This window comes from Pseudochaenichthys georgianus, chromosome 3 (assembly GCF_902827115.2).
Source record: "Pseudochaenichthys georgianus chromosome 3, fPseGeo1.2, whole genome shotgun sequence".
NCBI lineage: Eukaryota > Metazoa > Chordata > Actinopteri > Perciformes > Channichthyidae > Pseudochaenichthys > Pseudochaenichthys georgianus.
Window position 1 is genome coordinate 5,842,101 of NC_047505.1, and position 16,875 is coordinate 5,858,975.

General features: G+C 40.6%; 1 protein-coding gene across 3 annotated transcripts; it reads right to left on the reverse strand.

Annotated features, from left to right (window-relative positions):
* Positions 1-1,705: 1,705 nt before the first annotated feature.
* Positions 1,706-15,954, reverse strand: rwdd3 (RWD domain containing 3). Of its 3 annotated transcripts, none has more exons than XM_034079664.2 (6): positions 15,683-15,954; positions 15,107-15,490; positions 13,209-13,436; positions 10,768-10,980; positions 4,914-5,032; positions 1,706-2,981 (listed from the first exon to the last, which is right to left on the reverse strand). In XM_034079664.2, the coding sequence occupies exons 2-6, from the start codon at positions 15,122-15,124 to the stop codon at positions 2,867-2,869; spliced, it is 693 nt and encodes a 230-aa protein (XP_033935555.1). In that variant the 5' UTR covers positions 15,125-15,490; positions 15,683-15,954; the 3' UTR covers positions 1,706-2,866. The 3 variants fall into 3 exon arrangements, with proteins under 3 accessions (XP_033935555.1, XP_071062154.1, XP_033935546.1); XM_071206053.1 differs by having other exon boundaries at positions 13,209-13,441; XM_034079655.2 differs by having other exon boundaries at positions 13,209-13,441; positions 14,886-15,490.
* Between the last annotated feature and the right edge of the window lie 921 nt (positions 15,955-16,875).

Genomic DNA, 16,875 nt, shown 5'->3' on the forward strand with positions numbered 1-16,875 from the left:
ATGCAAACCAGCCTGTGGAATGACTCAGCGAAAAGCACTTGATACTGATCAGCCTCCTCTGTTTTTAGAGCAGATTCTTAAATGCCTAGCAGCTGTTTATCAATTAAAAACACTTTTCAAAAAACATTGCAACTTAAGTGGAAGATTGAACTGAGCAATAGTTTCAGAAAATAACAAAATGTAAAAACAGAGGGTTTGGGTTTCATATGATAGGTATAACATGAAAGAAAAATAAGGATTTAAAGACTCCTTAAAGATATTAAATGAAAATAGGAAAGAGTTAAGACATCAAATAATAATAACAGAATAAATCAATTGAAAGTAAATGGGATTGAAAGCTTTTCATTTTGTAAAACTATTCCAAACAACGTGTGGTTAAAATCAAGAGTTACTCGAGTATAAACTGACTGGTCTAATGGAGAAAAGCTTTTTCTTTAAGGTTCAAATGTACTGAGAGAACCTTGCCTGAAATTGTGAGCGATGCCGTTGTTTAAATATTGTTTTGTGTTGGTGTTGTGACTGCATGATGGTGGTAATTGAGTTGCTCTGTTAGAATGGTCTTTCTTCAGGATTTACAACGTCTTTACAACTGCACAAACGGCAGATCACATGTCTACTTCTGCCTCTGACGCTGAACAATTATTTGTATGAAGACTTGGTTTCTGACATGGGCCCTACAAAACTGCTACAGGTTATCAGAATGTCAATCATTAGGTTTTAATGTGCAATATCTTGTGCATCAAGATATTTCAAGAGAGAATTGCATTAGATCTAATTATGATTCCCCCCCATACACTAGTTAATTGTTACAGAAATATTATTAATATCGTGTCCTATAATTTGTCCAATTGCTTTTTTGTAGAGGGAGCCATTGCTATGCTAACTTCATGGTCGGCCTACATCATCACTGCACCACACCACTTTATTAGCATGGTATATTAGAATGCTAATTTGTTCAACAGGTGACGTATTTGGTCACAACAGTGCAACATCAGTCCTATTTGATTAACTTACACTAATAATTGAAAATATTGCCAATATTAGCAAATATATGTGAATTTTTAGGTGGTTTGTGTCAATGGGAAAACAGATAGAAAACACGGGTTTTATAAGTACAAATATGTCACATTTGCCACAAAACAGTCCTGTAGTCAGTGAGAGCAGAAAACGGCAGGTGGATGGTTTCTGTTCAGAAAAATTGTCGAGTGAAAGTATACATTTTCAGTTTTTACGACTGTCAGAAAATGCACCAGGAGACCAAGCATTGCAACTATGGAAACCTCAGAGTCCGCTTGACCCTGGCCTCTCACCTTCCATTAAACTACATTATATACAACTATAATCCTAATACTCAGCAAAATATTAAAATAATAAAGCCCCTAAAACTCGATTTTGACAAAAGGTCTCGTTATATGTAAAATATGAGCTAATTATTTCATCAAGGCACACACGTGCAACGTTTGACAAGGGCCAAACATATTTCTATTGAGAAACATTCAACCATACCACAAATAAATTCTCCAATTATTGCAAAATACAGTCTTGGTATATTTCAAATAATGTATAGAAATGCGTGAAATGACTGACCGTAATCCTCCAGTGTCCATATGGACCGCATCTGGCTCGGCTGTTTGACCACATTCCTCCGTTGATGCATTTTAAGCTAAATAAAGCCTTTTTTAAATAAAAGACACAATATAAAATATATTTTCTGCAGTATGTTTACTGTATCATCCTGTCTGTCAAATACATGCACTGTACCATGTGACAATATTTTTCCCTAAAGAAAGCACATTAAACTTCACTGCAGTCCATGTAAAGAGAAATACTTACAGGTATTATTTTAGGCTTCCTACAAAGAACAACGAAGGATTGATTTTAGCAGTGTTGTTGGGACACAGATCACTGATTAGTTCACTAAAAATAGTAATAGCACATAGTAAAAATACTCCTGCAAAGTCTTGTAGAAGTACAAATGGCATCAAAATATACCTGGTGTAACAAAAATGACTCATTATGTAGAACAGAGCATTTCCGAATAATATGAAATTTTTGTGTTTTATGAAATGATGTTGTAGCTGGTAAAGGTGGAGCTAATTTTAACCTTTTGAAATGTTACTGCTGGGAGGATTAATCTATAATAATTTTATATCATAATTTATTTTTTTGTATTCTAAATTTGCAAAGTAACTAAAAGGTATCAACAACATTTACTGAGAAAAAAGTAAAATATATGCCTCCCAATTGTATTGGAGTAGAAATATAAAGTAGAATAACATTTAAATACCCAAGTACCTTAGTATTGTACTCAAGTAGAGTACTTGAGTTACATTGATAGTTATCATTCAACAATTTATATGTTATTATACAAATTGTACATATTGATTACTTTAAATTTTAGTCATATGTAACAAAGTATTTTTACAATGTGGTTTTATACTTTCACGAAAATAATAAAATATCTTCCACCTTTTTCCACCACTGCTAAAATCTAATTCCATACTTTCCATACTGTGCAGGAAGCCTAAGCTACTGTAAAATAGGAACAAAATGACCTCCATGAAAATATATTTTGCAAGGTGTTTCTTGGCAACTCTAGATACAGGTCAGAGTGTGAGGAGTTGTCTAAGTTCACCTTTAGATCTGCTGTCATGTCTTCACAGCATCACAAAACCAATCAGCAGTAATCAAACCATGTTTGGTATTGGGGGGGGGGGCTTCAAATGTATTGAATATTCTGTCCAGTCAGCTCTTCCTGTGCTTCATGTTTCTAGAGTCAGGTTGCTGTTCCTGCTTTCTCAGTCGGAATCTTTTCAAAGATATTTTTTCCAGTTTAGGATCCATCACCGTGGTAACCTGTGTGCCGTCAGCCACTTAAAGATGGCAGTATCTGCTGGTAGATCTCCGTCATGTTGAGTTCCTGGAAGGCTGCGCTCAGCTCTGGTAACGACTTGTAGCTCTTCACCACGAAGCCCTGCAGCCTAACAGAGAGGTGGAGAGGAACACTATATGAGGAGAATTGTGTAGTCAGACCAAGTACATGCCACAGGAATACTTTAGAAGATAACCAAAATACATTTATAAAAAGATGTAACATATAATTACTGGTTATATATTTTTTTTTTATGGGGATTACTAGCAAGATTACAATAATTGTTACACTACATTTTGAAGTAAGGATACATGTATATTACAAAGCACATGCTTACACATTACAAGTCTAAAGGCACATAGTGAAACCAGTCTTGAATGCTTCTTTTACTCTATTTTAAAATACAGTAAGTGGACACATTTAAACAAGAATACTGCGTATGGTTTTATTAAAGCATTAAATAAAGCTAAATGAATTAGCTTTATGGTTTTCACTTTTTGGTCGACATTTATTTTCTCTTGTATTGAATTTGATATATATATACATCATATATATATATATCTAATCAAAAGTAATCAGATAACATTACTTTTGTATAGTTATACTTAGATTAGTTTAATGATGACATGTTGTACAGGTAACTAGTAATTGTAGAGGAATACATTTTTAATCTCACACTGCCATGATTTCTTTCTACAGCAGTGATTGTACGGTGGCCCTGAAGTGAAAGTCAAAACAGCATTTCAGAAAACACCACAGCATTTCAACTTATACGGAGAGGGTATTCCTTTAGGGAGAACACTTGTTGTTTGTGATTGGACAGAGCCAGCCAGAGAAGCACTGCTGTGATTGGTTGTTTTTGCTGCCAGTCAAGAAATGGCGCTTCATGATTGGTCAACACCCGACAGCGCAACATGTCCGAAACATCAGCCGTTAGCTGTTAGCTGTTAGCACTCACAGCTCTGTTCAGAAACTAGACAAAAGTTAAGCATGTACAAACCACAGACTGTCATAGTGAATACAGTCGCTGCTTTATTTCTGTCTGTATCATGTTGTTGTGAGAGTGGACGGAGCAGCTACAGGTTAGTTTATCCTGATCGATCCGATCTCAATTCAGAAAACACGCATTTCAAAAGGTTTTTCGCCTGCCGTCTTGTCTGCACACTTGTCACAGCATTCTTTCATGGTTTTTACTAACCGGTATCAGTATGTTGTTACAATTAAATCACGGTAAAATATGTTCATTTTGTTGTAGATGGTATCTACCATAGTATTTGCATGGTTATAAGCCCCGCCCCCTCTCCAGCACATCTTGTTTGAATGACAGGAGTAAACACAGCTGACAGCCGTGGTGAAACCTGAAACTCGAGCTATGCGAATATTCGGGGCTTATATCCATGTAAATACTATGGTAGACTACAACAAAATGAATATATTTTACCGTGATTTAATAGTAATACACGTTTCAAAATGATGCCGAAGTAACAACATACTGATACCGGTTAGTAAAAACCATGAAAGAATGCTGTGACAAGTCTGCAGACAGACGGCAGGCGAAAAACCTTTTAAAAAAGGCGTGTTTTCTGAATGGAGATCGGATCGATCAGGATAAACTAACCTGTAGCTGCTCCGTCCACTCTCACAACAACGGCCTATACAGACAGAAATAAAGCACTGACTGTATTCTCCATGACACAGACAGTCTGTGGTTTGTACTTGTTTAACTTTTGTCTAGTTTCTGAATAGATATGAGGAGCTCTGAGTGCTAACAGCTAGCGGCTGATGTTTCGGGACATGTTGCGCTGTCGGGTGCTGACCAATCACGAGGAGTCATTTCTTGACTGGCAGCAAAAACAACCAATCACAGCAGTGCTTCTCTGGCTGGCTCTGTCCAATCACAAACAACAAGTGTTCTCCCTAAAGGAATACCCTCTCCGTATAAGTTGAAATGCTGTAGTGTTTTCTGAAATGCTGTAGTGTTTTCTGAAACGCTGTTTTGACTTGCACTTCAGGGCCACCGTAGTTTGTCAGTGATACATACCCATGTCCAGCAGAGGGAGACGAAGGGCTTTCAATGAGGACCTTCATCATCCTCTCTTTGCACTTCCTGCCTGAAGAATCCACATCCACCTTCACCGTCTTCAACAGGCGACAAAACTCCTGAACAGAAATCAGAATAAACCAGAACAAAAAACCTACAACATTAATTTAACTCAAGTAACTGTAGCAGTAGAAACCAACGTTACAAGTTATTTAAATAAGGGTTATAACCATAGACTATATATTTAAACCTTTATGAAATGGCTCCTTCAGTTTTGGCTGCTATCACTAATACAGGACAATAGTGTTAATGTTATAAAGACGTTGTTGCTTTTTATTGTCTGTTTATTGTTATTTTATTGCACACAGAAAATAGCTTTTAGTTACAAAATGTTTAAGTTATCTTTCTCTTTTAGACATTGTTTTTTATAAATATTAAAACATTATTGCATTTTTTTACGCGGCCTCTGACTAATTCTCTAATTGTATTTTCATCGACAGTATCTCCTGATGTAAGAAGTGCAGAGGTTAAAAGTTGCGGTATTCTAGATACTAAAATAAATATTGTTCTCCTTTGTCGAGCAAAAGAGGAAGTCATGTGACGTTTTTACAGAGTAACAGAGTAACAGAGGGGGAGGCTGGGAGGCTGGAGGGAGGCTGGAGGCTGGGAGGCTGGGACGCTGGAGGCTGGAGGCTGGGAGGCTGGGAGGCTGGAGGGGTGACAGAAGAGGCTTCTCAATACTCAAATTTCCCCTCCTCGACTCCTCGACTCCTCGGTCCTCCGGTAGTGACCCGGAAATGAATTTCAGCGCGCCATTTTGAAGGACGTCTCATTTCTCTAAATGCACTTCGAGGACCGAGCATCGAGGAGGCTCTCTGGAGGAGCTATAACCGAGGATACACTGATGGTTCCTCCACGGCTCCTCAGCGGATGCATTTCCGGGAACGGTGGAGGCGTGACGCACGGCCGGACTTATCTCAGCCAATGACAGCTCTGCATGCATCCTCTGGATATTATTTTAGAACCTGCTCTCATCGCAACGCGATGTTTACAGAGAGAACAGCTGTGAGGTCCGTGCAGAAAGCAGAGCAGTGTGTATAATATGTATCACTCAGTATAACAGGCCTACTCTCTTTATTTGCTGTAGTTTAGTAGATATCTACAAACAAAGAGTCGATATTTTTCTAAGACCATTTAGTGCTTCACATAATAAAATACACAACGGCTGTAGCCTGATTATGCTTTAGGAGCTGTAGGTGTGTGTGGTACAGTGCGTGTTGTACAGTGTAGGTGTGTGTTGTACAGTGTGTAGGTGTGTGTGGTACAGTGTGTAGGTGTGTGTTGTACAGTGTGTAGGTGTGTGTGTGGTACAGTGTGTAGGTGTGTGTTGTACAGTGCGCAGATGCGGCGGACAGACGGGTCTCAGTTGGTTTGGAGTCCTCTGCTTACTTTTAATACTTGTAAATACAACTTTTGGCCCGTAATTTCAATTCCCCATTTCAGCGACCAGAGAGAGGGGGAGGGGGGGATATATCCAGTCTCTGATTGTGTTACGTTATTATGAGAGTGCTCTCATACTTTAAATTTCATATATTTATATAAATATATTTGTGTGTGTGTGTCCGCATCTGTAGCCTGGTATTGTCTCATTATACCGCACTCTCAATGAATTAAAAGTACATATGTGGGGGAACAATGTTCAGCTGATGTAACGGAGATTATAAAATATGACAAAACACTCGACAGCTGATGCAGCTGTTGCCACGTAATAATGAACGGACGTCGCTTTAATATGACCGCTCAGAGGAGAGGAGTTCTCATTTCTTTAAACGCCTGCTGCTTCCCCTCCTCTCTCCTCGGTTCCCCTCCTCGGTCCTCCGCTCGCATCTCCTGTGGGCGGGACTAAGTCTCGAGGAGGGGAGTCGAGGAGGGGAAATTTAAGAATTGAGAAGCCTCTAGAGTGTCTGATTCTACACCAGAGAGCGCTGTTTAGATCAGTGCTGCGAAATACAGGGGAATAGTGTAAATATTTTAAATAATAGATATCACTTTTAAAGCTGATTATTTACATAAAGGCAATTACCTTTCCTGTTACCAGTTTTTAATTTAACAAATGTGCTTATTTGCATACATTTCCAGAGCAGAAATGGGACAATTGGATGAAGCCAATTTTAAAATGATCTTTTCCTTTAATAAACATAATGGAGTCGAACGTGTTTTAGTAATAAAATGTAATATAAATCTGGCAGTGAATGATATATGACAGATACTTCTATAGAAAGTGCTATTGAAATGGAGATGACCGTTGGTGTATGATTGTCATTGCCATGAAGCTTCCCCAGTTGGACACACACATTAAGACAAATATGTTAGGCTTTCTATTATTAAATATGTGCTTCTGAAGTGGAGATTTATAGTAGATGGTATGAGAAGAATTTTGAGAAAGATATGTATTGTAAAATGATTTACATTTTGCATGACACCACATTACTACTTCACCATAAGGGAACACCATTTACTTAAATATTTCACCATGAAACTTTATGATTGATACCTTCAATTATGATTATTTTGTATTACGAATGTTACTGAAATGTTATGTTTAAATATTAAAATGAGACATGATCTAATGTTAACCTCTGGTGAATTTAGGAAACTCAGACATTGTTGGTAAAACACCTAAATATGTTTATGTGAGACCACATTACTCCTGTTCTGGCTGCCTTACGCGCTCCCTATAGAACACAGGATAGAATTTAAAATTCTTCTTCTCGCCTACAAAGCCCTTAATGGGCAGGCGCCATCTTACCTTAAAGAACTCATTATACCCTACTGGCCTACTAGGGCATTGCGTTCCAAGAATGCAGGGTTGTTGGTTGTTCCTAGAGTCTCTAAAAGTACAATGGGAGCCAGAGCCATTTCTTATCAAGCTCCACATTTGTGGAATCAGCTTCCAGTTTGGGTTCGGGCGGCAGACAGCCTATCCGTTTTTAAGAGTGCGCTTAAGACCTTCCTTTTTGATAAAGCTTATAGTTGATAAAATAATCTAATAAGAGTGCATTGACGTAGACACCTTGTGCCTTTTCACCTATACATCTTAGTTCTTACTCTTTTTCCTTACACTTTTTAGGAGCAATGCGCTCATGGTATAGATGTGGCGCATACATCTTAGTTCCTACTCGTTTCCCTCACCCTATCCTAAGGGAGTGCATGTACGTAGACACGTTGTGCCTCTCCACCTCTGTTCCTTACTTGCTACCCCTTTCCCTCAACCTATCTTAACCAGTTAAGCCCCGAGCCTGTTTTTCAGATCTCAGGCTCGAAAATGACATTCCCAGAACAAATGACCATAACTTCACTTCTAAAAAGGGGTAAATTAATAATCTTTTTTTTCAAAGCAATGATAAACCTGTGAGTTGGATGTAGAAGAGTCAGAATCAATATAGTTTATTTTTATTTTAAAGAAAATTCCGATAGTAAAAAAATGTGCATTAGCATTTTTTCGCTCAGGGCTCATTTAGACGCTTCTTGTTGTGAAACTTGTGTTTTGTTTCGGTAAAAATGGTTCATATCGCCAGTAAGCTTAGTTTCTTCCCGTTAAGTGAGTATGACACATTCATAGTTTATTAATTTTTTTTCTTTAGCCCCGGACAATTGTCCCTCAATAATATAATACATTAACCGTGCTTTACCTGAACCTCATCATGACACTAGAGAGGACGGCAGGATTGTAATTTCCCGTGTTCAGTGAATGCAACAGAGGCAAGACACCAGACGAACCAGAGAGTTGCATGGAAATAAACGTGTCTTATTGGCTGACAGGTGCCTATCCTGTGACAATGTTTAAACTGTCAGTCGGACTCTGAGTTTTTGAAGATGGACATAAGAACAATTTTTCTTAAAAAAGACGACGATGTGAGGCTCACACAACAACCCTAGAGCCACCACTTGCGCCAGGTAAACAAGGTATGTAAATGTCAGTAAACTTGCGAACATGCAAGCAAAGCATAAATTACAGCTACGTTGTTGACGTTACTTTGAGTCGCGCAGATAAGCTAAACCGTTAGCAAGTAGCTATAGCTAGCCAGAGATATTAAATTAACACTTTGTCATACAATATAAAGGTTATGTTTTTTAGCGTTAGCTGGTGATTTAAAAAAATCCTCTGGAAAATGTTGACTTACTGTCGACATGAAGCTAGAAGCTACCTTACATTACACAGTCACAGGGGAGTGATTTGTAAAATATCCATAAAGAAAAAGAAAATCTGTTTACAGTTCTGTTTCATATGGGTGTTGAGAGATGTTTCCATAGATCTCTTCATTTTGCTCTCAAATTGCACCAGATTGATGCTTTTAACTTCAATATTTAAAAAAAAAAATCTTCCCGGGGGAGCATGCCCCCGTACCCCCCATAGGAGGTGAGGACCCACCCCTAGAGGAGATTAGGTCCGCCCCCCAATTATTAAATAAAATAGCACTTTACCCCTGCTTACACCTATATGCCGTGAGCTGATTATTGAGCCTTCATTGTAACAGTCACGGGTGTACCGTCTATGTGCGTGTGGGGAGTGTTGCATTCCACTGTAGCGCCCGGTACCTCAATGTACCTTAATGAACTGTGGGCTAAGCCCAGAATATTTCCAGGTCCAGGTCCCCTGCCTGAGACACAGTTTCGTGAAAAAAAAAAAAGCCTGTTAAGCCCTGTAGCCCCCGTCGGTGGGGGCTATGGGGCTTACTTCTTCCTTCTGTCTGTCTGTACCTGTGTACTCTCATGTTCCGAATAACCCAGCTTCCCCCAAATTTCTTTTTGGTGCCTCTCTACGCCGGGATCCTGAGTCGAGGCTGATCCTGTTGCTGCGGTCCTGTGTCCTGGATCCTGCACCCTGAGTCCTGGATCCGGAGTCCTGGATCCTGAGTCCTGGATGCTTAGTCCTGAGTCCTAGATCCTGTGTCCTGGATCCTCTATCCTGAGTTCTGGATTTGAGTCCTGGACTTCAATCATCAATCAATGTTTATTTATATAGCCCAATATCACAAATGTTACATCTGTCTCAGTGGACTTCACAGTTTGTACAGAATATCAGTATGACAATACGACACCCTCTGTCCTTAGACCCTCTGTCCTCAGACCCTCTGTCCTTAGACCCTCACATCGTACAAGGAAAAACTTCCAAAAAAGGAAAAACCCCAACGACTTCGAGTCGCGGCTGAACCTGTCACTGTGGTCCTGCCTGACTCATCATACTACTTCCCTGATGGCTCCCACAGGATTGCTGACATCCTCATGTATTCATCTTCTTATTCTAGACAAATGCATTTCCAAACATTTGGACTACCTATGTTGTAAATGTATTATCTTTTCAATTTACACACGGCATCTATTGCACGTCTGTCCGTCCTGGGAGAGGGATCCCTCCTCTGTTGCTCTCCCTGAGGTTTCTCCCATGTTCCCTTTAAACTGGGTTTTCTCCGGAAGTTTTTCTTTGTACGATGTGAGGGTCTAAGGACAGAGGGTCTAAGGACAGAGGGTCTAAGGACAGAGGGTCTGAGGACAGAGGGTCTGAGGACAGAGGGTCTGAGGACAGAGGGTGTCGTATTGTCATACTGATATTATGTACACACTGTGAAGACCACTGAGACAAATGTAACATTTGTGATATTGGGATATATAAATAAACATTGATTGATTGATATATTTACTTTTTCTTCCTTCTTTCCAGTAGTCTTAAAGAAGACCTGTAATTAGAGCAACATATCCTAATCTATAGCCTGTACCTCAGGGTATTCACCGTGTTGTCTTAGTGAACCTGCTGTATATGTTAACATGCATGTCATCATGTCTGCTGGCGTACCTTGATGCTGGGCCTGGCTCCCAGCAGGATCACCAGTATGCAGCATCCCAGGAACAGCCTCCCAGTGAGCTGCAGCTGCAGGCTCCAGCGCTGCAGCTGCCCCACGTACCGGGTCCGGGAGCGGATGTGGTCCAACGACAGCACCGCCGTCCACTTCTCCTCCTCCTCTTCCTCTTTCACCTCCTCACACATCTCTGTCACCTCCACACACTCCTGATTCCAACACAGATCCAATCAAAATGAAATTAGTTTTCTTTTAAAACTGGAGTTGCTCCCGATGGCATGGCCAACGGTGTGTGAATGTGTGTGAATGTTAGGTCCTAGAGCAAGTGGTACTGCTCTGTATGAATGGGTGAATGACATGTAGTATGTAAAGCGCTTTGAGGGGTCGTAAAGACTGGATAAAGCGCTATATAAGTACAGTCCATTTACCATTTAAAGGTCTCCTATCATGCAAAATGCACTTTTTTACGTCTTATATACATAAACATGTGTCCCCGGTGTGTAAGGTAACCCAACAAAACGGGGGTACAACAGATTTGCTGCCGATATGATGTAATATCTGAAATTTGGGCTGGCTTTATCAGAAACATTGCTATCAGAAACAATGCCCGACTGTTTTGGACGTAAAATCGTCTTTGTTTACATTAGCAAACATCGCTAACACTCAGAGCTAACCTGTACTGGAGAGAGAATGGCCCTTTCTCATTTCTCCAATTCCCTTCCTCGACTCCTATCCTTCGAGACTTAGTCCCGAGATGCGAGATGCGAGCGGAGGACTGAGGAGGGGAGCCGAGGAGGGGAAGCAGCAGGCGGTTAGAGAAATGAGAACTCCTCTCCTCTGAGCGGTCATTTTGTCTGATGGACAGATGTGTTCATGATGACTTATATATTTACTTTGATTCATTCACAGTGCGGTGTAATGAGACAATAACAGGCTGCAGATGCGGACATATACACACACACATATGTATAAGTATGAGAGCACTCTCATAACAACGTAACACAATCAGAGACTGGATATGGAGAATTGAAATTACGGGCCAAAAGTTGTATTTACAAGTATTAAGAGTAAGCAGAGGACACCAAACCAACTGAGACCCGTCTGTCCGCCGCATCTACGCACTGTACAACACGCACACTGTACAACACACACACACCTACAGCTCCTAAAGCAAAATCAGGCTACAGCCGTTGTGTATTTCATGAACACATGTGTCCATCAGACAGAGGGCTGCTGTGCCTCCTGTCATCATTAATGGACGTCTCTTTAATATGACCGCTCAGAGGAGAGGAGTTCTCATTTCTCTAACCGCCTGCTGCTTCCCCTCCTCTCTCCTCGGCTCCCCTCGGCTCCCCTCCTCAGTCATCCACTCGCATCTCCTGTGGACGGGACTAAGTCTCGAGGATAGGAGTCGAGGATAGAAGTCGAGGAGGGGAAATTAGAGTATTGAGAAACCTCTCAAGTCTGTCCGCCGCATCTACGCACTGTACAACACACACACCTACAGCTCCTAAAGCATATCATCAGGCTACAGCCTCTATCGACTCTTTGTTTGTAGATATCTACTAAACTAAAGCAAAAAGAGTAGGCCTGTTCTACTAAGTGATATATATTGTACACACTGCTCTGCTTTCTGCACGGACCTCACAGCTGTTCTCTCTGTAAACATCGTGTCGGGATGAAAGCAGTTAATCAAATAATATCCAGGGGATGCATGCAGAGCTGTCATTGGCTGAGATAAGTCCGGCCGTGCGTCACGACTCTTTGAAATATCACTGTTGTCGGAAATGCATCCACGAAGGAGCCGTGGAGGAACGTGGAGGACCCATCAGTGTCTCCTCGGTTAGAGCTCCTCCAGAGAGCCTCCTCGACGCTCGATCCTCGATGTGCATTTAGAGAAATGAGATGTCCTTCAACATGGCGCGCTGAAATTCATTTCCGGGTCACTACCGGAGAGTCGAGGAGTCGAGGAGGGGAAATCTTTGAAATGAGAAAGGGCCTATGTGTAAAGAAGCAGGAATTAAAAAAGAAACTCACCTTGTAGTAAACCTGCGAGAGAGAAAGCCTTTGAGCTGTTTCAGAAATAATCCTTGATGTGGTTTGGAACATGATATGCCGTTTAATCAGGGCAGCATTTAGCTGAGTTTCTGCTGGTAGAATTATTATTATTTTTATTTTTTTTTAAATTACATTTGTTTCAAAGCTACGGACCAAGAATCAGCACTTTAGTAACAGGCCTGAAATAGAGGGGTATGAGGCATGGCTAGAATGGGTGATCTGTTTGGTATTTTGAGCAAAACACTTCATAGAAATGTTTTTTACATATTTGTATATATCTGAGACCTATAGGTCAGGCATATACTATAGTATATGCCTGAAAATAGTATATTAGGAGACCTCTAATGTGATATGCTCATTAGACAGGAAGTATGTTTACCTGCAGCCGCTCCACCAGCCGGTGCACCATGGGCTCTGGAGGCAGAGCTGCAGCCTGACCCAGCAGCTTCTGTCTGATGTCCTGACACTGAGTCCTGGAGAGACTGCTGGAGGAGACCGAGATGGCAGGGGGGCACAGAGGGTAGGGGGGGTGCAGGTGGAACAACAGACTCACGTCCAGCCTCCTTTCTCCTCCAACGCTGCTGTTGATCTGCACCATGAGTCCATCCTGAGCTGGGAGCCAATCAGAGACGTGTTCAAGCACTGCTACAGCACCAACAGATGTTCTGTGTGAGGGTTTTAATTCTGAGGATATAATATCAGACCGCTTTGAAAGTTATCTTTGAAGGGTCAAACCCCATATCTCAGCGGTAACAATAATGTAGAAGCTGATAAACAATAAACCTTAAAAATAACATGACAAATCTTATACTTGAAGTTGGCATATTACACAAACATATTCTAGATGTTCTAAGTCCTTCCGAAAAAATTAATTCAGATTTAAATCCCTGATCTAATGTACGATAGAGGGTCTTGAGCATGTTTCTCTTCAGTGATGGTGATGCGATGTTAAATGTCTGTTTCCTTCTTCCATGTCTTAAATATGTGTCCTTGTTGATGTTGCAAATTGAGCTGCTGTGATGATGGAAAAATGCCAGACTCAATCTGAAAATAAAGTATTATCGTATCCTATCGTAAAATCGATACAAATAATGACAACTCTAATGACAAACAAACAAAAGGTACAATATTATATTTTAATTAATTTGTACATGTAGCCCCCGATAAACTGGATTGATTTTTTTAGATGTTTATTTATATATTAAAATAAATATATATATTTATCTATTTCCTTTTCCTATTTCATTTGATTGACATTTATATTTGTTCCCACTATAATTCTGAATGTTCAAAAATGTGCAATAGAGACAAAAAAAAATAAGTAAAAAAGAATGCAGATAAAACCGACTGAAACGGTCTTTGGTACTCTTTCACTATTAAACGTATTAAAGAAGTTTATTAACAGAAAACAACTTTATTTGAATCATTATTAACATATGGCCTATTTGGAAGTGTTTGCATAGAAGTTTGTGGACACTTTAACTAAATGTTCCTGTCTCTTGATGCCAGTGGTGTTAAGTAACTAAGTACATTTAATCAAGTTCTGTTCTTAATTACAATTTTGAGGTAATTGTACTTTACTTAATTATGTCCTTTTAGCTATTTTGTTCTTCTAATCCACTACAGTTCAGAGGTAAATGGTGTACTTCGACTCCACTACATGTATTTAATACCTTTAGTTACTTGACAGATGTGGATGAATGACGTGAAATCTAATCAAGTGTTGAATCAGACTTTAGTTCCACCTGGAGTAAATCCACCAGCTACCCTGCAGTCTACAAAGTCATTCAGACTAGCTGCACCTTCACCAGCTTTGAGAACACTTTCATGATCAATCATTATAAAACATATCATATATATTATTCTGAAATGGACCAATCTGCACAACGACTACTTTTACTTTTGGTACTTTAACTATATTTTGATGATAACACTTTTCTACTTTTACACTCGTGTACTTCAGAGTATAATATCTGAGTACTTCCCCGCCCCCTCTCCCCAGGCCTCGTGGTGTTTTCAGAGGCTGGAGGTGTCTCCAGTGCCAGGCTGCTCTCACCATCCTGCTGCCGGACTCTGAGCTCTCCCTCCCCGCAGTAGATGGAGGACAGCACGGAGACTTCCTCTAGAGCAGCTTCAGACATCATCTACATATTAACACCATGCTGAGAGCGTCTGCACTTTAACCAGCGATACTTTCTTTAAACACGGTATTTACAGTCAAACTTCACACAAGTATCAGTGATAAGTTGACAAGCAGGTCCGCTTCTCCGACCTTACCGTCCGGGTCGTTCCCATGGATGTATAATAAGAACTGGATAGTACAGCGTGGGAGGCGGGGCCTCATTCATTCCTATAGTTGCTGGCAGTAGGCTTGTTTGAGACGCGTTGCGGCTCGCCTCGAAAGTAGACGAGAATAGCCGATCGCAGCCGGAAGTCTCAAAAAGCTCGCCTGAAGTCGGACAGCTCGGAGTCTTCTTCTTCTTCTTCTTCTTCTTCGGCCCAATCCCAAACCACTCCCTCGACCCTACCCCTCCGTGATGGAGTGAACTCCGTCTGTAGCCACACTAACGAGGCTCCCTCCTGTCAGATGGAGGGAGTAAATACAGCAGCAAGCTTTGGGACGGCCTCCCCTCTCTCCGGCAGAAACAGGAAGTGCCGTAACTGTATGGAACAACGGTTTCAAATCAGCATCTCTTAGACAAAAAGTTTAATTTAATAACTGAAATAAAACTCCAAACATCTTTCATTGAGTTTCAAAGCTCTTTTAGTTTTAAACCTGATGTTTATAAGCTTCTTAGTTTTTGCAACGGTCTGTAAATATACACAACTTTATAATAAAATGCACACATTTACCTTTTTCTAGACTAAACACAGGTATGATCCTAAGTTAAAAACATATGAGGTCATCATGAGGTTGTTAACATCGCAATTTATCTGTGGATGTTTGCTGGAACTACTTGTAAACAGCGTGTTTCCTGACGGACACACACAGCGTGACTCCGGTCAGGTAGAGACCGGTCTCAAGTCAGCACCGCTGCAGACTCGCTGTTTGAGGGCTTGATAGCCCACTCCCCCTCCACACTCGTTGCTCGCGCAAACGGAGGGGTAGGGGGTAGGGTGTAGGGGGCCGTTTGGGAATGGGCCTTCTTCTTCTTCTTCTTCTTCTTCTTCTTCTTCTTCTTCTTCTTCTTCTTCTTCTTCTTCTTCTTCTTCTCGGTTTTTTGGCGGATTGCAAACAACTTTAAGGTGCATACCGCCACCTCCGGAGTCGGCTTGACTCGGTTTGCATTTATAAAGAATGCACATGTGTTTAATCGTTCATGTCAGATATGTACTAAGTACATACATTTGTTCCTGCTCAAGATTAGATTCAACTTTATTGTTATTGCACATATTACAGGTACTGAGACAACGAAATGCAGTTTAGCTTTTAACCAGGTGCAACAAGCAGTACAGTGAAAAGTAATGTACACAATCTACAGAATAAAATATAGAACTAATTGAATGATGAATAAACAGTGGGGTATGAATACACTAGATATCAGCCTGTGAGCAGTATGAACAGTGTATGAAATATGCTAATATATATAAAGTATGAATACGGTAAGCAATGCAAGTATAGTATAACATATATAGGCTAGATATTAATTTCATGATGAAAAATGGGAATGGATGTGGCGAGGTAAAACTGACACAAAACAACAACAAACTTTTGCCGAGCCAATTGGAGAGTTTCATCAGCAGCACGGGGTACAAACCACCAATGAGCGCTCAGCTCGAGATACCAGCGAGCCGTCTCCATGGATGTATAATAAGAACTGGGCTGCAGTCGGATAGTTTAAAAATCAGCTCCTAAGTTCTAACCCTATCGTCTATTCCTTGACCTCTGAGTGAAACGTCACAGGGTTAAGGGATAGTGGATAGGAGAATTCAAAAGGACTTAGGAGAAGAGACTGCGGTACTTTAGAGAATCCGAATGCACTTTCACTATCCGATGTGTTTATGATGCGCCAGCGGACGTCATTGTGTGCGTCTGCTGCAGTGGG

Excerpts from the sequence above, each read along its gene's own strand:
- rwdd3 (XM_034079655.2), bottom strand. The coding sequence starts at position 14,973 with ATGATGTCTGAAGCTGCTCTAGAGGAAGTCTCCGTGCTGTCCTCCATC. Across the intron at positions 13,442-14,885 it reads CAGAGTCCGGCAGCAGGATG|CTCAGGATGGACTCATGGTG; the intron begins GTGAGAGCAGCC and ends ATTGGCTCCCAG. Across the intron at positions 5,033-10,767 it reads GAGCCAGGCCCAGCATCAAG|GAGTTTTGTCGCCTGTTGAA; the intron begins GTACGCCAGCAG and ends ATTTCTGTTCAG.